The 24314-nt window shown below is 38.8% G+C and overlaps 1 protein-coding gene across 2 annotated transcripts in view; it reads left to right on the top strand.

The window, feature by feature from the left end:
- The window catches only part of UHRF1BP1L (UHRF1 binding protein 1 like), a 79100-nt gene that overhangs the window by 38934 nt on the left and 15852 nt on the right, over nucleotides 1-24314 (top strand). For both annotated transcript variants that reach the window (XM_043966484.1, XM_043966485.1), the window contains 10 exons: nucleotides 769-958; nucleotides 1826-1966; nucleotides 4062-4232; nucleotides 5437-5617; nucleotides 8006-8089; nucleotides 10387-10569; nucleotides 11644-11762; nucleotides 13912-14053; nucleotides 19984-20177; nucleotides 22667-24156. In XM_043966484.1, the coding sequence (XP_043822419.1) occupies nucleotides 769-958; nucleotides 1826-1966; nucleotides 4062-4232; nucleotides 5437-5617; nucleotides 8006-8089; nucleotides 10387-10569; nucleotides 11644-11762; nucleotides 13912-14053; nucleotides 19984-20177; nucleotides 22667-24156 (2895 nt within the window). The remainder of the gene's footprint in view (nucleotides 1-768; nucleotides 959-1825; nucleotides 1967-4061; nucleotides 4233-5436; nucleotides 5618-8005; nucleotides 8090-10386; nucleotides 10570-11643; nucleotides 11763-13911; nucleotides 14054-19983; nucleotides 20178-22666; nucleotides 24157-24314) is intronic.

Here is a 24314-nt window from a genome sequence, read left to right as displayed (position 1 = left end):
AAAATGGAAACAGTGGATGAACTTTGTGCAACTTGAATTAGGAGGGGAGTAGTGAGAAAAGACTTATTGAGCTATTTCATCAGCCAGATGGGATAGTTAGAGTGGTTGATTTAGTGGCCTGATGGCCACTGAGTCATTTGTCTGCATTGCCACGTGCTTTTTATAATATCCTTCCTATTTGAGCCAATGTACGGTGAGATTTAGTGGACTTTTTGCAGCATTAATAAGCACTGCTGCCGAAGCTTTGTCTGCTTACTAGCATGTTTTATATCCTGACATGGAGTAGAAGGATAATGTGAATCTGTTTTGTATTGTCTATTCTAACCACTTTGTGAAAAGATGCCAGTGGTCTAAAATATTTGCTGAAGAGTAGATGTTTAATTTTATTAATAATAAACTAATTTATTAAGGACTATGAGGGGCACTTAGACACTTTTCAGGAGGATTATTCACACTCCCTGTAAATAGTTAATCCCACATTACACTCAGTAGTAGCTGACTCTCTCTACCAATATTCATGCTTCAGATAATTGTCATGCAGATAGTGACATCTATTCTAGCTTATCTGAAACTATGTATATTCTGTTTCATCCAAAGTTATATTTACTTTTGTTAATGTTTTTAAATGATAGTGTACAATTTCTGATTTTTTAAATTAAAATATCACATCATTTTCATTTATATACTTAGGTGAAGGTATTCAAGTTGACTTTTTTCCTTTTAACAAACCCATTCTTTAGCATTAAAAGATAACATTTTTTTTTTCAGTGAATATGGTTTTGCTGAAAAAGTAGTAGAGGGGATTACTGTTTCTGTAAATTCTATTGTCATCCGAATTGGTGCAAAAGCATTCAATGCTTCATTTGAGCTTTCCCAGCTAAGAATCTATAGTGTCAATACAAACTGGCAGCATGGAGACTTAAGATGCACTCGTATTCAAGATCTTCAGCGTGGAGAGGTAAGAGTAGCAAGGAAAAGAACTTTTCCCAGTGCTTGTGACACATTCACATTCTTTATTGATCTTTCTTTGAATTTGCATCTGTTTTCATCACACTTGTAATTACTTAGTAGTAATTGTGCATGGATTGTTTTCCTTGAAATTGTTATTTTAATGTTAAAGATTAATGGGGGCAGCTAGGTGTCACTGTGGATAAAGCACCGGCCCTGGATTCAGGAGTACCTGGGTTCAAATCCGGCCTCAGACACTTGACACTTACTAGCTGTGTGACCCTGGGCAAGTCACTTAACCCCCATTGCCCTGCCAAAAAAAAAAAAAGATTAATGGACCTCTTTTGCTCTTTTCTTTAATATAAAAAAATTGAGAAACTGATTATGTTGGCAAAATTTCTGTTGGTCATCATGATTGGTTGTAGTTTGTACCTACTGTCTACAAGTGAGTTGGTTTATTTAAAATTTAAACTGCTCTCTGAGATATGTGATTATGAAAGAATCTTACACTTAATGGAAAGGAAAATTAGCGTGTCAAAAACTGCTTCAAAAATGAGAAATCTTTATTTTGTAAGCAGATAGGAATGAACATTTTCTGCACGTTACTGTATATTAATTTCTTTCCTCTACCTTTAAATTTAATTTTTTTTTTTTTTGGTGAGGCAGTTGGGGTTCAGTGACTTGCCCAGCATCACACAGCTTGTAAGTGTCAAGTGTCTGAGACTGGATTTGAACTCATATCCTCCTGACTCCAGGGCCAGTGCTCTATCCATTGCACCATCTAGCTGCCCCATCTCCACCTTTAATAATATATTCTGCATTCCATTTCTACAAACATTTAAAGACTGTATGTGTTGTTTTGTTTTGTTTTGTTCAGATTTTGACATTTAAAGAAATTAATTGGCAGATGATCCGAATAGAAGCAGATGCTATCCAAAGTTCTCATCTTGAAATCATGAGCGCTCCAGTGCGACTAATAACTAACCAATCAAAAATTAGAGTCACACTTAAAAGAAGAGTAAGTCTGCAAGGTTCTGTTTTATTTTTATACTCTATTTCCTCATTGATAGTTACTAAAATAGTAGTAAGTTTAAAAATAAGCCTTCTGAATGGAATATTGGCTTGTAGAAGTAAATTGTAGTATCCAGAGCTGGAAGAAAGGGACCCTAATAATTTGGTGGAGCAGTGTCAGAACACAATACAAGTATTTTAAAACTGGTTTGATGGAGAAACGTGTTCATTCAGCATGGAACTGGATTCTAAGTTCCTTCCTTCCTTCCTTCCTTCCTTCCTTCCTTCCTTCCTTCCTTCCTTCCTTCCTTCCTTCCTTCCTTCCTTCCTTCCTTCCTTCCTTCCTTCCTTCCTTCCTTCCTTCCTTCCTTCCTTCCTTCCTTCCTTCCTTCCTTCCTTCCTTCCTTCCTTCCTTCCTTCCTTCCTTCCTTCCTTCCTTCCTTCCTTCCTTCCTTCCTTCCTTCCTTCCTTCCTTCCTTCCTTCCTTCCTTCCTTCCTTCCTTCCTTCCTTCCTTCCTTCCTTCCTTCCTTCCTTCCTTCCTTCCTTCCTTCCTTCCTTCCTTCCTTCCTTCCTTCCTTCCTTCCTTCCTTTTTTTTCTTGTGGGACAATGAGGGTTAAGTGACTTAACCAGGGTCACACAGCTAATAAGTGTCAAGTGCCTGAGGCTAGATTTGAACTCAAATCCTCCTGAATTCAGGGCCAGTGCTTTATCCACTGCACCACCTAGCTGTCCCCTGGATTTTAAATTTCTATCAGATTTCAGTAAGAGTTACTAAGCAATAGTGGTGAGTCCATTACACAAATGGTTTGGCATCACAAGGGTGGTTAGAGAGGAGGCTAGAGTTGGAGGACATTGGGGAAGCATCAAATTTTTTAGAAAGGACCCTGCTTTGGGGGAATATGTCAAGTGTACAGCCCATGATAATTTAGGATTTTGATTTGTTAAAGAGGATATGCTGGCATAGTTCTCATTTAACTTATCAGTAATTGAATGATAAAATCGAGAATGCATTATTCCCTATGTGGGCAGTGCTACCATCTTTGTCAATAGCTTTTGTATGTAGTTTTCCACTCTCAAAATTCAGATTGAATTCTGCTGGTGGTTTTTGGATTTCAAGAGGCAGTAGGAATATTTTAATAGATCATGATCATCCTCTGATAGATTTCTATTCTGGTTCATCATTGCTTAGAAGTGACTGTGGATTCTTAAATTTTTAACAAAATATGAACACTAACTGTTCTATCATGTTGGCACTATATGGGTCTAGTCATGAATTTTATATCTGTTGTCTGATGACCAGTCTAAGCTAATTTTGGTGAGGCATATCACCTCAGTGATAGCCACAGGATCATTATTGTTTTCCAGGCATGGCAGTTCATGAAAATTCTCTGTGGAGGCATAGCATAGTTGTTCTCTGTGTAGCCTGAGGAAGTGCTAATAGCAAGGAAATTCTGAATCCTTAATGTATTCAAGTATATGTAACTGAGATGCTATTATAATATAACCATACTGCTTATAGTACACTAATATTGGGCAGGTGGGTGGCTCAGTGGATGGAGTGCCAGGCCTGGAGTAAGGAGAATTTGAGTTCAAATCTAGCCTCAAACACTAGCTATGCGACCCTGGGCAAGTCACTTAACCCTGCTTGCCTCAGTTTCCTCATCTGTAAAATGAGCTGGAGAAGGAAATGGCAAATTGCTCCAGTGTCTTTGCCAAGAAAAGTGGAATTGAAGAGTCAGACATGACTGAAACGACTGAACAACACACTAATATATATATATATATATATATATATATATATATATATATATATATTGTGTCAATGCTAAATTGTTTAATGCCATCTGTGTCTTCTACTTTGGAAGATACATATCATTTTTGGAAGATACTTAATAACCACAGAACTATATTAGAAGGTGGCATTTCCCCTCTTTTTTTAGTTTTTATTCTAGAAAGATAATAACTAAGGTGTTAGAGGAAACAGGGCTATAGTTTTTTATTGGGAAAAAAATGTACATTGAATGCCTTTTAGAAATTTCAAGTTCAAACCAAAAAAGCTTACCTCAAGATTTGATTCCATCAATTGATTTTGTTCAACAGTTAAAGGACTGCAATGTCATAGCAACAAAGTTGGTGCTAATATTGGATGATTTGTTGTGGGTCTTAACGGATTCCCAGTTGAAAGCAATGGTACAGTACGCGAAGTCCCTTAGTGAAGCCATAGAAAAGTCGACAGAACAGAGGAAGAGCATGGCTTCGGAGCCTACCCAGGTATGCTGCTCATTTAACAGATTAGTTGCCTTTGTGGGAATAGTTTAAAAAAGAAAAAGCACCAAATGGTTAATTGACAATTCACAGACTTTTAGGTCTTTGGTTAAGAAAAAAAACAAAATGTCATTTCTGTCAGTTTAGGAAAAAAACACCCATACCTTTTCATACAGGGCCTCGTAATGAACACAAATGGAAGAAATACAGAACGATTGGAGGACCCATTTGTTGTCTTCCTGAGCTCACTCTTCTTCTTAGTTAGGCTGAACAGACCCACCATGTGGCAAACAGTGTTGTCTTAGGATAGGCCCAGACTAGATCGGGAGAAGCACATCACCAAGGGCTTAGCCACAAGTGACTGAATTTGTGTGGCCAAAGTAGGTAATGAAGATTGGGATGCGTGCCAGAAGAGAGGAGGCTGATAGTCATCCCAGGTTCCCCAAAATAGTCTGCAGCAGCTTTCTTGGTGGTTACTCTGTTTGGCTTTTTCATTTAAAGAGAGAGAAAATTTGGCCTCCATTATGGTTATGTCTTAAGTAATTAGTGAAGAAGAATTTAAGCTCTCTGTGAGCAGAGGCTTTTCTGTCTTCATATCCTTATCACATAGTGCTTTGGTGCCTAATGTTTGAATTGAATTAAAATACACAGTTCTGTGATTCATACTCAGGTCCTACAAGTGCTCACCATCTTAAATGAATATTTTGAAGCAAACAGAGATACATTTGTCCTTCCTGCTATTCGATACACTCTCTTTCCTGGCATCCAAGTAGATGCTGCCGATGACAGACTCCCAAAAGATCCCTGTTTCCTTGTAGGAAGATAAAAAGTTTTGACTGTATCGAGTAGCATCCCCGTGGCCCCAAAGACTTTATTCACTGGCTAAAAGTCACCCTGCCCATGTTTGAGCAACAGTTTTACACAGTCTGAGTGAGTCGGTTTTTGGGTTGTTTTTTTTTTAAAGATGTGCTCAGTAACTTGACTACTGCAGATATTTAAGTTTCTTGGTAAGTGAAGTTTTAAATACTAACTTGGAACTGTACTTTGATTCTTCAGTTGATCTATGATCTCCTCAGTGTGGGTTTTCCCTTTCCCAGTGAAGATAGTAATGACTGCGTCCTTGGTCGCCGGGTGCAGTCCCTGTTCACACGGCCCCACAAATCCACTGTTGAGGACTGGCAGTCATGATGATGGCTTCTAATCTTTTCAGAGCTCTGCGCCGGCTCCGAGTTCTCAACAAGTAAAGACACCTCACACGTCAGCTGTGCCTGACCTCAATGATACCATTGCAAGACTCTTCAGTGATTTTGATGTTAAAGAAACCTCCCATCACTTAGTCATTTCTCATCTAGATCTGCACATATGTGATGACATTCACGCTAAAGAAAAAGGTAACGAAGCTGGCACCCTAGCATCCATTTTAGATGATTCTAAAGTGGATTACAAAACTAGGCTGGCTCTTATGTTTTAGAAGAACTATAGCAACAGTGACGATGCCTATGACTTTATGTTTCACTAAGCCTGCCCTTAGTTGTTAGGTAAAAAGGTTGATGAATGAGCCACTTGGAGGGTTAAGGTAGCGCAAGGCCCGACCCCTGCATCTGTCTTTTATGCTACTTTGGGCTTGTCTTTGTAAAGAAATTCAGTCTGTGATACACTTCTGATTATGTCCACATGGATTGTTCACAGATGGCTGAGCAAATGAGCTACCTCTCATTTGGTTCTAGAACCTCTTCTGCTTTATCTTAGCCACAAAACCCAGCATTTGTCAGGTATAATGCACTATTCCCCTCTTTGACACTAAGCTTCGGAGATCTGGAGAGCTCTTTAGCAGTCCGTCTTGTGTCAATCAAAGACAAGAAATAAGCAAATGGCATGCTCCAGCAGCCTACCTGCTCTACACAAAATAGCCTATCTCGGCCAGCTAGCCACTTGGTTAGAACATGGTATTTAAGGTTATGGGATCGCCCTCTGGGCCAGGTAGCTTTGGGTGATAGTGCTTCTTTTCTACATGCCCACGTGCCTTCCCCACTTCAGTTCATTCTGTTCTCAGGATTGGCTGTTTTGATTTGCGAGTATGGTTCAGATAGGAAAGTTGTCTTTTTTTAAATCACCTTTAAAATACACATAACTTTTCATTTTCTGAATTAGTTTTCAACATTTTTCACAAGATTTTTAGTTCCAAATTTTTCTCCCTCCCTCCTTTCCCTCCCCCCTCCCCAAGACAGAAAGCAGTCTGATATGGGTTGTATATGTACAATCACATTAAACATATTTCTGCATTATTTATGTTGTGAAAGAAGAATCAGAACAAAAAGGAAGAACCTCGAAAAAGATAAAAAAAAACAGCCAAAAGGTAGAAACACTATGGTTCAATCTACATTCAGAATCCACAGGGTTTTTTGTTTGTTTGTTTTTTGTGGGGCAATGAGGGTTAAGTGACTTGCCCAGGGTCACACAGCTAGTAAGTGTCAAGTGTCTGAGGTCGGATGGCTGGTGCTTTATCCACTGTGCCACCTAGCTGCCCTCCCCACAGTTCTTTTTTCTGGATGTGGAGAGCATTTTCCATCATAAGTCCTTTGGAATTGTCTTGGATCATTGTATTGCTGAAAAGAACTAGGTCTATCACAGTTGATCATTACACAATGTTGCTGTTACTGTGTACAGTGTTCTCCTGGTTCTGCTCACTTGGCTCAGCATCAGTCCACTTAAGTCTTTCCAGGTTTTTCTGAAATCTGCCTGCTTATCCTTCCTTTCTTTCTTTCTTCCTTTCTTTCTTTCTTCCTTCCTTCCTTCCTTTCTTCCTTCCTTCCTTTCTTTCTTTCTTTCTTTCTTTCTTTCTTTCTTTCTTTCTTTCTTTCTTTCTTTCTTTCTTTCTTTCTTTCTTTCTTTCTTTCTTTCTTTCTTTCTTTCTTTCTTTCTTTCTTCCCTTTCTTCCCTTTCTTCCCTTTCTTCCCTTTCTTCCCTTTCTTCCTTTCTTCCTTTCTTTCTTTCTTTCTTTCTTTCTTTCTTTCTTTCTTTCTTTCTTTCTTTCTTTCTTTCTTTCTTTCTTTCTTTCTTTTTCTTCCTTCCTTCCTTCCTTCCTTCCTTCCTTCCTTCCTTCCTTCCTTCCTTCCTTCCTTCCTTCCTTCCTTCCTTCCTTCCTTCCTTCCTTCCTTCCTTCCTTCCTTCCTTCCTTCCTTCCTTCCTTCCTTCCTTCCTTCCTTCCTTCCCTTCCTCCCTCCCTCCCTCCCTCCCTCCCTCCCTCCCTCCCTCCCTCCCTCCCTTCCTTCCTTTCTTTTTCTTTTTTTCTGCTTATCATTTCTTACAGCACAATAGTGTTCCATTACATTCATATACCACAACTTGTTCAGCCCATTTTCTGTATTTTTAAGCTGAAATTTGTTTCTATATAAATTTAAGTGTAATTTTCTTTAATGAGGAGTATTAGTCATATATTGGGGCAGTTAGGTGGTACAGTCGATAGGATGTCAGTCCTGTAGTCAAGAAGGCTCATCTTCCCCAGTTCAGATCCAGCCTCAGTTACTTACTAGCTACGTGACCCTGGGCAAGACACTTATCTCTTTTCGCCTCAGTTTCCTTATCTGTCAAATAAGCTGGGGAAGGAAGTGGCTAACCACTCCAGGATCTTTACCAAGAAAACCCCAAAGGGGGTCATGAAGAATTGTATGACTAAAAAATGACAAAATAACAAGTCATTAGAAAATGCCTAGGCATGATATTTTATAAGTAATGAGAAATTAAGTCAGTGTTACCCTTAATTATTTGTTCTTTTGCAGAATCTAGTAGACGTATCACTGGAGGAGCCATGCAACTCTCTTTTAGTCACCTAACTGTTGATTATTATCCTTATCACAAGGCAGGTATGTAAAACAAAAACCCCAGGTGAGAGGGTGTTGACTTAGATTGTGTCTAATAGAGATATTATGAAATTCTCTTTCCTTAAAATAATACAAAATTTTCTCTTATATAGAGGATCCTAGATCCTATAGATTTAGCAGAGAAATATTTTGGAAATGAGATTAGGTCATTGAAGTATTAATTTTTTAGAAAGCTCCTACACTGTGATTCTCATTGGATTTTTTTTCTCAAAATGATGTTCTTTTTTTCTGCCTCATTTTATATGGTACCTGTTTTTTGGTTTGTTTGTTTTTTTCTTCAGTACTTCTTGCCAAATAATTGTTAACTTGTGGAAGACATTGATGGAATATTGAAGTTGGAGTCTGTGCAAATTAGAAATAGTTTGCCTTGTGTAATTAAAAATTTCCACTCAGCTAAGATAAAGCTGATTTAAAAGGAAAGCATATCTAATTAGCAGGCCCCAGGTAAGAGGTTTTGGTAACTTTTACAATAGTCACAAAAGATAGAAACGTTTCAGAACATCAGAAGCTGAACTGAATGAATTTGGTTTTATGTTGGTTTACATTGTAGGGGAGCAAAAGAAATGTAACTCTTTTTGATGGGAGATATTTTTTAAAAATGCATATATAGTTTTTCTTTCTAAGGGGTGTATTTCATGAGAGCTAGATTACTTAGACTTCTCATTCTCAGGCCAGAATTTTATGGTTTTGCAAATAAAATTCTGTTTTATTGAGGTGGTTTTTTTTTTTACATACTATTGAAATATTTGATGTCATCAAGTTAGAGAGTCAATATACTCCGAGATTCTTAAGCTCTTTGAAAACTGTTACTATTGTAATAAGATAAAACTGATGACAGAGGGCATGTTTCCATTTTCTTCACTCATTTAACAAGGTCGAATTCTGATTTTGAAGCTTCTAGACAAAGTTTTGATGTCCACTTAAAACATTGTTATTGATCTACTTCCTTATGCCCCCAAGAAGTAAAACTTACTTTATTGTAAGAGTTTTTAATGTATTCCTCTTATCAGATAAATAACCTACATGGGGCATTTGTCTTGACCAGAATCTGGCAATTTTAACATCTCCCTGGAGGATTAGGATCAAGTGACCCACTGAATTGGAATCCTCTTTGATAGAAGGGCTCTTCTATGCTAGTGTTGAACTCACTGTCAGGACTTCCCTCCCTAATTAGAGAACTGAGATTCTGGCCAATGAAAGGTGCCTGTATGGTTGACACCATCAAACAGCTCAGCCTGGTATTAAGGATGAGTCATTTGACAGCCCAGAGGAGTGATTTCTTGACAAAAGCCCTGACAGATAATTAGCTTCAAGCTGACTCTGCCTCAGTGGAATCAGATTTTGTCCATTTTTAGATCTCTGAGAAACCCAAATAGGTGGCAGGTGAATTTGAAAGAGAGTAGATTTTTTTAAAGCATCTTTTGTTTTTACATCACCTACGTTTCTCAATATAATAATAATAATAGCTAACATTTATATCATACTTACTATATGCCAGGTATGTGCTTTGTAAATGTTATCTCATTTGTTCCTCACAACCACGTGATTTGCCCAGGATCATACAATTCGTAAGTGTCTAAGGCTGGATTTGATCCCAGACCTTCCTCACTCCAAGCTTGGTGTTCTAATCATTGTGTCACCTTGCTGCTTCTAATATACCTCTGCTCCCTCTAATTCCCAAAGAACTGTCTCTTATGACCAAGAATAAAAAGAGGAAAAGAGTTCAGCACAACTAAGGAACAGGTAAACCAGATCTGATTTGACATACCTGTCCCATGCCCATGGTGCTCCAGCACTTCCAAGAGAGGAAAGGGCTACATCTTCTTGATTCTTGTTTGGTGCCAAGCTTTGTCACAGCAGCCAGTTCCATGTTACTTGCTGTTATTGTTCTTTTTCATTTTGTTGTTATTGTGTGTATCCTGTTTCTACTTATTTCAGTTAAAAGGTAGTAGATTAATTAGGAAATGAAAGCCATCCTTGTGATTCAGAGTAGGGCCTGGGATTGAGATCTCATTGGTCCAGGAAACACTCAGATGAGAAAGGTCCTTTAGCGCTTTCCGTGGAGATTTGCCCAGAGCACTGAAGGTTAAATGATTTACTGGGGACCACCCAGCCAGAATATGTCAAATGTGGAACTTGAAGTCAGGTCTTGTAGACCTCAAGACCATCTCTTTTTGTCCACTGCCATGTTGCATCTCTAGCTTTTGTAAAATGCTGATTTAAGAGCTTGAACACAGGAAAAGAAATTAAATTTGTTTCTTGGTATTTGGTATTGGCAGGAGACAGTTGTAGTCACTGGATGCATTATAGCGATGCCACCAAGACCAAAAATGGATGGGCCAAAGAACTGTTGGATGAGTTCAGCTACAACGTTGAAATGCTTAAACAGGTTGTGAAGGATCATAATGTTGATTCTCCTCCCAAATCCCCAACACATGCTCCCCCTCAGCATGTGCAAACAGGTGTGTTTCCTCTAACAGCATTACAGGGTTCCATTACTACATTGTCATATATGAATAGTCACATTAAATTTTTCTCTGTTCTCTCTAATTAATTGGTTTTTGTTTGTTTGGGGTTTTTTTTGCAGGGTAATGAGGGTTAAGTGACTTGCCCAGGGTCACACAGCTAGTAAGTGTCAGGTGTCTAAGGCTGGATTTGAACTGAGGTCCTCTTGAATCCAGAGCCGGTACTTTATTCACTGCACCACCTAGCTATCCCCCTCTCTACTTGATTTCTAAAAATCTATACTCTAAAAATGTCAGGCTAGAGACTGAAGCACATAAAAAATTAAACTTTAATGTGTATAAAATATCAAGTAGGATTTTTCAACACCTTTTGCAGTTCTATGGAATCTTTTGAAGCAGGAGAGGTGAAGGATGTAATCATAGCCCAAAACCTTCAAAGACATTATCTTGGGCATTTTAAAAAACAACAGGATTCTTGTTTAAAAGAGATGGGATCATTTTAACTCTAAATGTTTCCTGCTACAGACTTTTTTTTTTAAATAAACATTTTTATTTAGAGTTTTGAGTTATAAATTCTGTCCCTCCTCCTCTCCTTCCCCTCCCCACTCCCTGAGGCAGTAAGCAATCAGATATAGGTTATACATGTGTAATCATGTAAATATTACCATATTAGTCATTTTATATAAGAAAACTTGAATGATAGAAAAAAGATGAAAGTGGAAAAAAGCATGCTTCAGTCTGTTCAACCAACATCAGTTCTTTCTTTGAAGGTAAATACTATGTTTCATTTTTAGACCTTTGGGATTGTCTTGGATCCTTGTATTGAAGTCATTCATAGTTCTTCATTGAACAATATTGCTGTCACTGTGCACAGAGTTCTTCTGGCTCTGTTCACTTCACTATACATCAGTTCATACAAGTCTTTCCAGGCCTTTCAGAAATCATCCTGCTTGTCAGTTCTTATGCAACTGTAGACTTCTGATAGTTCTGTTAATAATAAAGGATCATGCTATTGACTATGAAAAATGCTTTTACAATAAATACATTAAAAAATTTTTTTGTTTCTTATAGGGAAAGAATCAGTGCCCAAAGGGCTTTCTAGAACCTCTTCTACATCAACTCAACAATCAAAAGCTAAACTAATGTCCAGTTCTGTGGTGGTTAGACTTGCAGATTTCAATATATACCAGGTAAGTTCTGTGTCCTTTCTGTATCAGTTGTGAAAATGTTAATCATTTCTACCCATAGCTCTGGGAAGGCAGTGCTACCCATTTTATTTAAAATGAAGTGTGCTGGCTGGGTCTGCCTGACAAGGCTGAATTCAAGTTAGGCATTGGACTATTCCCTCCGTCCGTTCTGCCCCAAGCTACTTCTATATATCACGTCTCCCTCAGGCTGTGGTGGATCATTGGATTGAATCCTTGAGCTTTTAGGGTTATTTTTCTTGACAATATTTTCTTATATAAAGTGTTCTCTGGCTTCAACCTCACTTCACCCTTCTTCAATTTGAGCAAATTTCCTCGGGTTCTCTCACAGCATAGAATATCTTATTACGTCCATATAACACAATTTGTTCAGTCATTCCCTAATTGTAGATAACCTCTTTTGTTTTCATTTGTTTGCTAGAAGGTAAAGGGCTAGTGTGAATATGTTTTGTACATGTGGATCTTTTCTCTCCTTTCTTTGATCTGTTTCAGGTATAGGCCTAGTAGTAGTCAATGGATACATATAATTTAGTGACTTTGGGGGCATAGCTCCTATTTCTTTTTTTTTTCCTTTTCCTTTTCCTTTTCCTTTTTCTTTCTTTCTTTTTTCTTTTTTTTTTTTGCAGGGCAGTGAGGGTTAAGTGACTTGCCCAGGATCACATAGCTAGTAAGTGTCAAATGTCTGAGGCAGGATTTGAACTCAGGTCTTCCTGAATCCAGGGCTGGTGCTCTATCCACTGTGCCACCTAGCTGCACCCCCCCACTCCCCCCCCCCCCGGGGTGGGGCATAGTTCCTAATTGCTTTCTGGAATGACTAGATCACTTCAAAGTTTAACCAACAGTGTGTTGATTTATCTGTCTTCACCGAGGCCCCTCCAGCAACTCCCATCTTTCTTTCTTTCTTTTTTCTTTTTTTTTTTTAGTGAGGCAATTGGGGTTAAGTGACTTGCCCAGGGTCACACAGCTAGTAAGTGTTAAGTTTCTGAGACTGGATTTGAACTCAGGTACTCCTGAATCCAGGGTGGTGCTTTATCCACTGTGCTACCTAGCTGCCCCCCATCTTCCTTTCTTAAAAAAAATCATTTTTGTCACCCTGATAGGTATTCAGTAGAATCTCAGAGTTGTTTTAATTTTCATTTCTCCAATTAGTGATTTGGAGCATTTTTATATTGTTTTTAATAGCTTGGATTTCTTCCTTTTAATAATTTATTTTTCATATCCTTTGACCAATTCTCTGTGGGAAAATGATTTATCCTTATATGTTTAGTTTATTTTGTATCTTGGGTAATCAGACATTTGTGGCAGAAATTTGCTACAATTTTTTTTCCCCCTCTTTTGAGTCTTTCTCCTCTAATTTTATCAGTGTTGATTTTGTTCCTGTAAATACCTTTCCATTTTTTATAATGGAAATTATCCTTTTTATCTAATACTATCCTCTCTAACCCTTGTATAACAAAAAATGTCAAGACTGATAAAATTCAATTCCTCCAGGAGCATATCTTCTTGTTGGTCATTAGTTAAGGATCTCATGTTTGGAGTATTGATGACCAAATTAAACTTTATATATAGCCTAAACATAATGTGATTATTTACATCCCCTCTTCCTTTTCAGACATTTCTCTGTGGTCATTGCAGAAACAGAAAGGGAGGATTCATAAGATTAAGGCCCATTTTGTACTTTTCTTTTTTTAGTTAAAATAGAGGGGGAAAGCTTACATGGCATAGTTTAGATGGAGATTTTTCTCTTTTACATGCCTTTTGCATAATCTTAATTTTTATATATTGCTGTCTTAGAATTTATTGTATTTAATCTTCATTGACCACAATTGCCAGATGAAATGGTGAGTGGTCAATGTTACCTTGTCATTTCAGGACCATTTGAAATGTTTTTACAAAAGATTAAGTTTAAAGTTAAATCATAATTCCTTTTGACACTTAACCATTAGATTTTGGGAGAAACAAAATCCCTCTTTAAAATTGTGAATAGATCTTTTGAAACTTTGGCTATAAGGAGATTTTTTTTTCATCAAACGCTGCTTTTAAAGTTCTTTGAATTTATATATTTCATTGGGAAAGTAGTTTATTCCTGATTTTTAAAAATGATACCATTTAAACAGCTTGGATTCTTTTGCAGGTCTCTACAGCTGACCAATATCGATCTTCCCCCAAAACTATGATTTCCTGCAATAAAAAATCCCTCTATCTTCCGCAAGAAATGTCAGCTGTTTATATAGAATTCACAGAATACTACTATCCAGATGGCAAGGATTATCCCAGTAAGATATATTTTCTTCTATTTCATGACTTACTTGGCTCATAGTTATTAAGCTTCTGAAGATCATCTGATGAAAAACAATGTGAAAATTTGGAGTATCAAAATTCTATTTCCAGAATCAATTGAAAGCTTTAATTTCTCTTTTATAAAATCCAACTTAATTTGAGCTACTGAAAAAAAATTAATAATTCAGAATGAATGTAGAATGTAGCCAGTTTTTAGTGTTACTTTCAAACCAAAATAAAATTTATGGCAGGCAAATTTTTATCCTAGCAACACATTTGAAATAGTGAGTTTTAAGAGCTGATAATAAGCTAGGTTTCTTTTTAAGTCAAGCTTATGCCATGAAGGCAATTTTAAGATTCAAAGTTGAGCTGCTAATTTGTTGCATATATGACTCTTTCAAACGAAATATTCCAGAAATGATACTTCATAGGACTCACTCATGTTTACTGGGGACATTTCCTCTCTGCTTGCTCCCCAATGCTATAGCAGACAATATTAAAATGAAGAATTAGGGAAAACAGTCTATGAAAAACCATTTTTATGTTCTCCTCATGTATGAAAGATTTCTGGATAAGAATTGCACCAGGTAGAAGGTGGTGATAAAAAGTGGTAAGGGATTATTCTTATCAATGATGTCATGCATCTGTCAGTGCCTTATTAATGACTTGAGATGGATGTTGATCTAGCTCTATTTCTGAAACCCTGCACTCCTAGGTGGTATATGCAGGTGTAGTTAGGACATCTAGGTGGTGCAATGATTAGAGCAGTTGACTTGAGTTAGGAAGATGTGAGGTCACTTCCTGCCTTTGGCACTGGCCTGTTCTGTAGCCTCTCTGGATCTCAGTGTCTTCATCTAGAAAAACGGGCATAATAATAGTGAGGATCAAATGAGATGACCTACACAGAGCACTTTGGCAGCCTTAAAGTGCTCTATAAGTTGTAGCTATTATTATGAACAAAAATAATAATGTAGACTGCTGCTTATTATTTTAGTTTATAAAGAGCTTCTGCTTTACAGATCTATGTAGAACAGACACAAATATTAGGAGAGGGAAGATAGGTGGTACAGTGAATAGAGTGCCTGGAGTCAGGGAGACTCATATCTCTGAGTTCAAATCCAGCCTCAGGCACTTACTAGCTGTGTGACTCTAGGCAAGTCACTTAATCCTGTTTGCCTCAGTTTTCTCAACTGTAAAATGAGCTGTAGAAGGAAATGGCAAATCACTCCAGTAACTTTTCTAAGAAAACCTCAAAATGGTGTCATGAAGAGTTGGACATGACTGAACAACAACAATTAGAAAATATAGTAGGAGGGGTGTGAATGTGGACAAATCAAAACAGCAAGGGAATTTCCTTTACTTTAGCTAGTTGTCCATTCCCAGCTCATGATCACTAGATCCTTGCCTCCCCTCCCCACTCCCCCCAAGCCTTTTGTAATCTAGTGACTCATTGCCTTAATTGTATTACATTTTTATACTGTACAAATTCTGTCCAGGAGTTTTTGTGGACATTTCATTTGATCTTCATCATGACTTCTGGAATTAGGTAGGAAAAAGGGGCTATTATCTCCTTTTAACAAATGAGGAAATAGAAACAGGAATTAAGATTATATGCCTTGTCCGAGATTACTTAACTGATTATTTAAAGAGCTGGAACTAGAACTCGTCTGCTCACTTGTTCTTGGCTCTTTCCACTAATTCTATAAATGAATACACAAAGAATTCATATCCCTTTTCATTTACCCCACTTTCTGTTTTAAAAGCCCTGAGCTTTGTGGATGATGATTCCAATAACTAAAACCATTTTTCTGTTAAATTCAGCATTCAATTCAATAAACATTTATTATGTACATACCATCCCCAAGGACCCTGTGGTAGACAGTGAGACTACAAAGATGAAAAACGAGATTATGATTGCTGGTGAGAGCCCTTTAGGAGGTAGGAATGAAATACCTTCATAAATAACTCTTAAGAAATATTGGACAGGGGCAGCTAGGTGGTGCAATGGATTAAGCACCGGCCTTGGATTCAGGAGGACCTGAGTTCAAATCTGGCCTCAGACACTTGACACATACTAGCTGTGTGACCTTAGGCAAGTCACTTAACCCTCATTGCCCTACAAAAAAAGAAAGAAATATTGGACAGTGATTGAATACATAATAAAATGAGAGTGATCTGAGATGTTCATAAAGGGAAAAAGTGAGAGAGATGGGGGAAGGAGAGAGGGAGAGAGAGATAGATGGGGAGAGAGATAGATGGGGATGGAGAAAGAGAGATAGAGAGCTGGGTGAATTATGTATATAGAGGTGAGAATGAAAGCTGTGAGTAGGAATTAGGTGGCCAAAAAAGATTATATAGAGAGAGAAAAGAAGGGGGTTGAGGGCATAGTTTTGAGGGATGACCACACCTTTATGGGGTGAGAGAAAATGGAGAAATCAGCAGATGACACCAAGAAAGATAGGTAAGAGAGCAGTGTCCAAAGTAGCTTTTTACTAGTGTCATGGTTAGTGTTCATACTCATCCAAGTGGTCTTCAAAGGACATGTATGTAATTTTAAATCACATCACGAGTGTAGAAGTAATCTATTTTTCAATATGAAAAACTTCTGGTTTTTTGTGCACTTTGCAGTGGCTCTACCTAGACTTTTATTTGGGGGAATTTCTCACTAAAGTCTCCTTATAATACTGTTCCTTCTCTGTAAATAGTTTTATTTTCTAAATGTCAATTTTAATGAGTCAGCATGTGTCTGTGTGCCTGACAATATGGTCCCTGTCTTCGAAGAATTTACACTCTTGTCATGCAGATAAGATAAGACAAAGCTTTGATCCCATTAATCACTGAACAGAAGAAGTAATCCCGCATAGGTTTGTCATGGGTTTGTTGTATGCAGGGCAGTGTAATAGAAAGATATGGAAGACCTTGTAGAAACCTTCAAGGAGGTTACAGTCCAAGAGATGATAATAGAGGGGCCCTTTCATGATGATAGGAATTAAGTTTGATTAGTAGATGTAAAGGTTGCCAGTGTGGTGCTGGGAGACTTCGTCCGCTGTAGAGCAATCAGGGAAGGCCTTATGAAGGAGTGGCACTTAAGCCGAACCATAAAGGATGTTTGAACAAGCAGGAATGAAGGAAAGCATTCCATGCATGGCAGAGGTCAAGGGGCAAGACAGATTTAGGGCATAGTAATGATCTTATGTAGCTGCAATGCAGGAGGCATAGGAATGCCCACATTCATTCAGATCAATAAGATGGACAAGGAAGAACTTTTGAATATGTCTGTTGATTGGAGTAGAAACCTAAGAAGGGAGACCAGTGAAGATGGTGTTGTAGCTGTCCAAGCAAGAAGCAAGGAGTGCTCTCCAAATAGGGGATCCAGTGGGAGTGGCAAGAGGGGAATGGATGCTGAAGTTGGTCAAATAAGAGATCTCTTTCTAGTTTGATGTTGATTCATTAATGTTAACCTCTTAAGTTATTTTGGAGAGCCAGGCTCAGCTGAGAAACGAGATAAGTTAGATCACAGATGATTGAAAAGTGAATGAGAGGAGATGAAGTAGAGGCAGCCAGTATAGACAGCTTTTTCTGGGAGTTTGGTGGAGAAAGGGAAGAGTGATCTTGGATGATAGTTTGAGGGGATGGATGGGTCTAGTGAAGGAATTTTGAGAATAGTTTCCTAGCTTGTGATTAGTGATCTGGGAGTAGAACCCAAGTCTCATGAAACAAGCTGTATACAAAAGAACAGGTCCTGATGTTGTGGCATATTAAAGTCATGTAGGGTTATCCTCAAGGCTGACGTGGTTGGGAGTTTTCACTGAAAAGATGGTCCTTGAACTGGACCTTCAAAGAAGTGTATGGAGTGACTCCTTTGGGAGAAGTTGAGAGGAGATGGAGATGGAGATGGCGATGGGAATGAGCATGGTGTGTTCAGGGGGTATTGAATAGACTAACCTAATTAGGAAGGTGTTGGAAGAATTTGGCAAAGTAAGGCTACACAGAGAGAATGGGACCAGAGGGACTAACATGGTGCAGTGGACTTCAGGCTTTGTTCTCCACTGTACTTACCCTGTGACCTCAGTTACTTAACAGATACTTGACTGGTTGACTAATCCCTCTGAGGTTTTGTTTTCTCACCTGTAAAATGTGATTATATCTTTCCTCTCTACCCCACAGGACGGTATAAGGGTCAAATGATGTCATGTGTGCAAGTTAATGGCAAAGCACTATGGGAATGTTTGGGGGAAGCAGTATTATGGGAGGTGAGAAACTTAGGTATCAGAGAAGAAAGAAATAATGAAAGCAATGCTTAAGGAAGATTAATATGATGGTGTAGAATTATAGGTACAGTTAATTAGCAGGTGTATCACATGAATTAAGGTAGGAGACCCTCAGAGTAAGGAGACCAGCTTACAATAATCCAGGCATGAGGTTACACATATAATGAGGATCTGGGATAGAATGATGTCAGTGGATAAACCTTCAAGCTAGCTTTAATTTAGCATGAAGTATTTTTAAGCATTCTTTTCAATTTGGGTGAAAATATATGTCATATTAACAATTATGTGAAACCAAGGGGTGTTGTTTAAGGCATTCGTTAAGCCATTTTCATTGAGAGTGTTCAGAAATGTCTAAAAAAGTTCAGAAAAGTAGAATCCTCTTTCAAATGAACATCTTTTGCCCTACAGCACCCCACCCCCCACCCCAGCCATTCTGCTCATTTTGGTTTAATGCACCATTAACTCCTTTACATCCCACCATCTTTTTTGATGCACATTTGTATTTGCTGAGGACAAGGGTCATATTAGTATTGATTTTCTGTTGTATGTAGATTTCCCATCCCTTCACCATTGGACAAAAAGCTCAGTTCTTTACCTCATTATCACTGTGTTAGGGCTTATTGTACAGGGAGTCATTTTTTTGCATGCTACCAGTCCTGGAGTTGTTTAATTCTAGTGAGCATCATTAATGCCAACCCTATAGAGGTCAGATTGGGTTCACGTGGTCTTTTGGACAGTGCACAAGGTTGACTTACAAGGATTCCCAGGCATGAATGTTTTTAAGAACACTCGTATTCACTGCTCATTAAGTAGAACTGAGAAGGAGCAATCTTCTGACTTTTAGCAGAGGGAAGTACTGAGTGTGGTAGAAATGAACATGTGGTTCATGTTTCACTCATTTTAAATGGGCACAGAAACATTGTTTGAGAAGAACTATGAAGATTCATAAGTGATATGGATGCATCACTTAGGAGTTCTTCCTCATGTCCATTCTTGGCTCCATCATTTGGAGTGAGTGGGTTAGATTCCTCTATTGAGCATCTTTCCAAGGAAGGAGAGGCTGCTGGATGGAGAGGCTGACTTGAAGTAGGGAAGACCTGAGCTCAACCCCACCTCTGACATATTAGTAGTGGCTGTATGACCGTGGATAAGTCATTTCACCTCTTGCTGCCGTAGGCAGCTCTGACTTAGAGTGGCAAAGAAAGGACTCATCTGCTTTGGTAAAGGGAGTTTTCTCAATGGAAAGTCCTTTAGAACCACAGTTCCTGTCCCCATCTCTATAGGGGGAAGGTTGAGAGTAGCTTCTAGAGTATTTGCTGATAGGTTACTGGGCAGAGATGCCTTTAGAGTTTGCCTCTCTTGCCTGTTGCTAATAGTAATAGCTAATGTTTATATTGCTCTTTCAGTTTGCATGTTGTAGATGAGGAAACCGATAGAACAGATAGAAGTTAAATGACTTGCCCAAGGTCCCACAGCTAGTAAGTGTGTGAGGCTGTGTGAACTTAAGACTCACTGACTCCAAGCCCAGTGCTCTGTCCACTGTGCCACCTCTGCTGCCTTACTACCCCAGTGCTTGTGTTTTCTGTTTTCAGTGAAGATTATTCATGCTTTGGAGCTATAGATTTCACATTCGTGTTTATTTTTCTTCTGCCCAGTTCCATGTCCCAACCTTTATGTACAACTGAATGCACTACAATTTACTCTGGATGAGAGAAGTCTTCTCTGGTTAAATCAGTTTGTGTTGGATTTAAAACAAAGTCTCAATCAGTTCATGGCCATGTACAAGTTGACTGACAATTCAAAGTCTGATGAACACGTTGATATTCGAGTTGATGGATTAATGCTTAAGGTACTGTATGACCTCTGGTGAGAAGAAGCCTACAGGTATCCCCCCTGAAATGTGGTGCCCAGAATAGCAAAAAAGGGCCAATGGGGGCTAGGTCTGGTCTCCAACGTCCTTTGGGGTTAGTGGAAAGAGTGCTGGATCTGGGGAACATGCAGATTCGAACTCTGACTCTGCTCCTAATGTGTTGCCTTTGGGGCCTTTTGGTAACATAAGCTCTGGGGGCTTCTGCTCCCTCCTCTGGAGAGTAAACGAGGCTGAGCTCTACTCCTCAGAGGCCTTTTTCAGCTCTAAATCCCACCGTTCTGGAACAAAGCTACTTTGATATCACGAGCCGGGAAAAGGTTCGACACTATGATCTCCAGAGTTTCAGTCGCCTTTGATGTTGTAAATTTCCTCAGCTATGATGCTGATTTCATTTAGCAACTTGATTTTTAGCTGTTAAATTTTCAGTCATCATAGAGCAATTGATTATTCAGTTTATTGTTGCCTCTGTCTCTTTGTTTCATTTTCTAACTTCCTTTTGCTCATTTGGCCATTCTTCCACTTAGAGGTGAGCAAGAAAGATGTGAAAGTATAATCAGTTTTACTGCTCACTAAATCAGATTTACATGTTTTGGCTAGAGGTGAGTTCTTGACATGAAGTTTTAAAATTAGCTCAAGGTTTCTTTCCTTCATGTCCAATTTCTGACTAAGAGATTTTAAAAGTGTGTGTGTGTGTGTGTATACATATATACATTTATATAGAGATACACGTGCATGTATTGTAGACACACATATATACATACATACACATACATGTATAGATGAAATAAAAGGTTCTGATTAGAAGAGTTGCCCATTTATCCCTCTGAATATTATAATATTTGAACTAAAATGTTAACAGTGAGCATATTCCAGAGAGAGAGGACCCAAAGAAATGGTGTCAGGTAGTGAAGAATGAAGAAACGTGGATTTCCCCAAAATCCTTGTTTCTCTCATGTTAGAGAGGATCAGTGTCTTAAGTTTTGAGTCTAGAAGAAGCTTTAGAGATCATCTGTCTGGTCATAAACAAATAGGGTGTTCAAGATCATCTAATGCAGCCTCTTTCCTTTATGAATTTTATAGTCTTATGGTTTCTTTAGGAAACTGAGCTCTTGAATGGTGTTTCTCTCATGTGGGTCGCTGATGGCTGTGCTGCTTGTTAGGGGCAGCACCGGAAGGGGCCTTTCCTGCTGGCTCTCGGTCCGTTGCTCAGCCAAGTCTCTCACACTGCCTTCCAGTAATATGTGATCAGCAAATTGAAGATTACCATCTGAGGGATTTTATAACGACTTTTGAACTTGTTATAAAGAAAATTCCATGTAGATGTTCTCTATTTAAACGTTTTCAAAATGTCATTTAAGATAGACCAAATTGAATCTTGGGATCATGGGACTTAAAGTTAAAAGAGAACTTTGAGATTCTATGTAACATAATATGATCAAAGAATGTTCTAGATCATGCACACACCTACAGATATAATATACACATGTATGTGATTATACATACACCCATATATGAGAAAGAGAGAATGGTAACCCCCTTACTTTCCAGATGAGGATGCTGAGGTCCAGAGAGGGAAGCCATTTCCTCAGTGAAGTGGAGCTAATGAATAGCAGAGCTAGAAATCCACCCCAGGTCCTTTGACTGCAGGTGCTGCCCTCTCTACCGCCTTGGTCCTCTTGTACTGTGGCACAGTTATCTGTTCAAATTTCAGCGTGTGAGCATTTACAGAGAGGAACGTTACAGGAAATCAGTTTTTTCAGTTGCTTGATTTACTTTTTCTCCTTTCTCTTTCCTAAGCCTTCTAGAGAGGACCCATTTAACACTTGGGTCAAAGAATTTTTAAAAATCTGAATAAACACACATCATAAAGAGGCTCTCAACATCTGACCTTTTTTCCATATCATATTTTCTTCATTCTGTCATATATCTTCCATAGGGGAAAAAGTATGAAATACTACACAATTCCACAATTTATAGGAAGATGTTCTTTGCATTGTGTAATGCTGTATGAGGACATAATGATAATAGCTAGCATTTATATAGTGTTTTATGGTTTGCAAAAGGCTTTGAAAATGTTACCTCATCTTCTCCTCAAAACAACCCTACAAGGAAGACACTATTGTCATCATCCCCATTCCACGGGTGAGGAAATGTAAGCAAACAGAGGTAAGGTGACTTGCTCAGGATCACACAAGTGGGAAGTGCCTGAGGTAGGATTTGAACTCTGATTTTCCTGACTCCAGGCCCTGTACTCTGTGCCCTGCGGTGCCATCTAGCTGTCTCTTACATAAGCAGTGTGACCAAATTAACATTTTATGTTCAAATAGGAAAGCAGTTAACTGATTTCTGTATGTGTGAAACTTTTAGGAAAATAGGAAAATCCCTTTTGACCTAAGTCTTGGCTTTGATAAATAAAATGAATTTATGCACTTAAAACTTTGACTAGATGATATTCTTCTTTCTTCTAGCTTGTCATTCCTTCAGAGAAGAAATCGGAATGCCATCAAGATCAACCGCGTGCAGTTTCTATTCAAAGTTCTGAAATGATTGCCACCAATACGAGGCAGTCTCCCAACTGCAGGCGTTCTGATTTAGAAGCTTTGTTCCAAGACTTCAAAGATTGCAGTTTCTTTAGTAAAACGTATACTAGCTTTCCCAAATCTTGTGATAATTTTGATCTCCTACATCCAATCTTCCAGAGACATGCTCACGAACAAGATACCAAGATGCATGATGTTTATAAAGGCTATGTTACTCCCAGGTTAAACAAATACACTCTTAAGATGTCAGCAGCCACTGATGTCTGGGCTGTGCACTTCTCCCAGTTCTGGATAGACTATGAAGGAATGAGAAGTGGAAAGGGGCGGCCGGTGAGCTTTGTTGACTCCTTTCCCCTTTCCCTCTGGATTTGTCAGCCCACCCGATTTGCCGAGTCCCAGAAAGAGTTCCAGTCTTGTAATCCGACGCCTTTAAACATTTCAAAAAGTGAGTCTAGCGATCTGGCCAGTCGCCTGAAGCGCAAGAAGCTCCTCAAGGAGTATTACAGCACAGAGTCTGCGCCCGTGAGCAATGGTGCTCAGAGCGTGCCTCCCTCCGAAGCTTTCACGGCTTCACTTCCTGCCCCATCTTCCCCAAATGCTGACCTTCATGTCTTGGTTCACATTCAGAAACACGTCAGTATGCAGATCAATCACTACCAGTATCTGTTCCTGCTTTTCCTCCATGAGTCACTTATTCTGCTTTCTGAGAACTTAAGGAAAGATGTGGAAGCAGTGACTGGCAAACCTGCCACGGAGGCCTCCCTGTGTGTGGGCATTCTACTGAAAAGTGCGGAGGTCGCTCTGCTACTCCACCCCTTAGATCAGGCCCATTCATTTAAGTCTCCCCTGTCTGAAGGCCAAGGCCCAGCGGTCCCTGAAGAATCACCTGTAGACATTGGAGAAACTCCGAAATCCCAAAGGAAGTCTGTTCCTGGGGCCGTGGAACCTGCAAGAAGTTCAGGTGTTAACATGATGGCAGACAATAGGTCCATGAGTGTTGATCTGAGCCATGTCCCCACCATGGATCCATGTCTTTTTAAATCAGCCAGCGATACAAATCTGCAGAAAGGAATGTCCTTTTTGGATTCGTCAGATAAAAGCTTAGGGAAAATAACTGAAGATGAGAGTACCGGGCTAGGTTACAGAAGTGGGACAGAAGAGGTCTTTACAGAAATAAGGGACAAAACCAGCTCATCTTCCACAGATTCACCTCATGTCTTAGATGACAAAGAAGAGTCTAGAACTTTCTTAATTGATAAAGATAATGAACAAAACACGTTTCCAAATTGTTTAATGGATAAAGCAAATGGAACCACAGACTCTTTGATCCCAGAGACTGCTTTACTCTCTGAGGAACAAGAGCTAAATAGAGATCAGGCATCCACAGTTAGAATGTTTACATCGCAATCCTCTTTAAGGTAATTATTCACTGTTGAATTCATTTTTTAAATAATTAAGGAAAGTATTTTCGGGATATAAGTCTGTTGTCACTATATCAGTTAGCATTTGTGTGCTACAGATTTGAATTAAATCTACAAATATGAAGTTGCATGGTGAACTCTTTCAATATGTAATG

This window comes from Dromiciops gliroides, chromosome 5 (genome assembly GCF_019393635.1).
Source record: "Dromiciops gliroides isolate mDroGli1 chromosome 5, mDroGli1.pri, whole genome shotgun sequence".
In the NCBI taxonomy this organism is placed as follows: domain Eukaryota; kingdom Metazoa; phylum Chordata; class Mammalia; order Microbiotheria; family Microbiotheriidae; genus Dromiciops; species Dromiciops gliroides.
The sequence above is the reverse complement of the archived record's forward strand: the minus strand, read 5'-3'. Positions and strand labels throughout refer to the sequence as shown.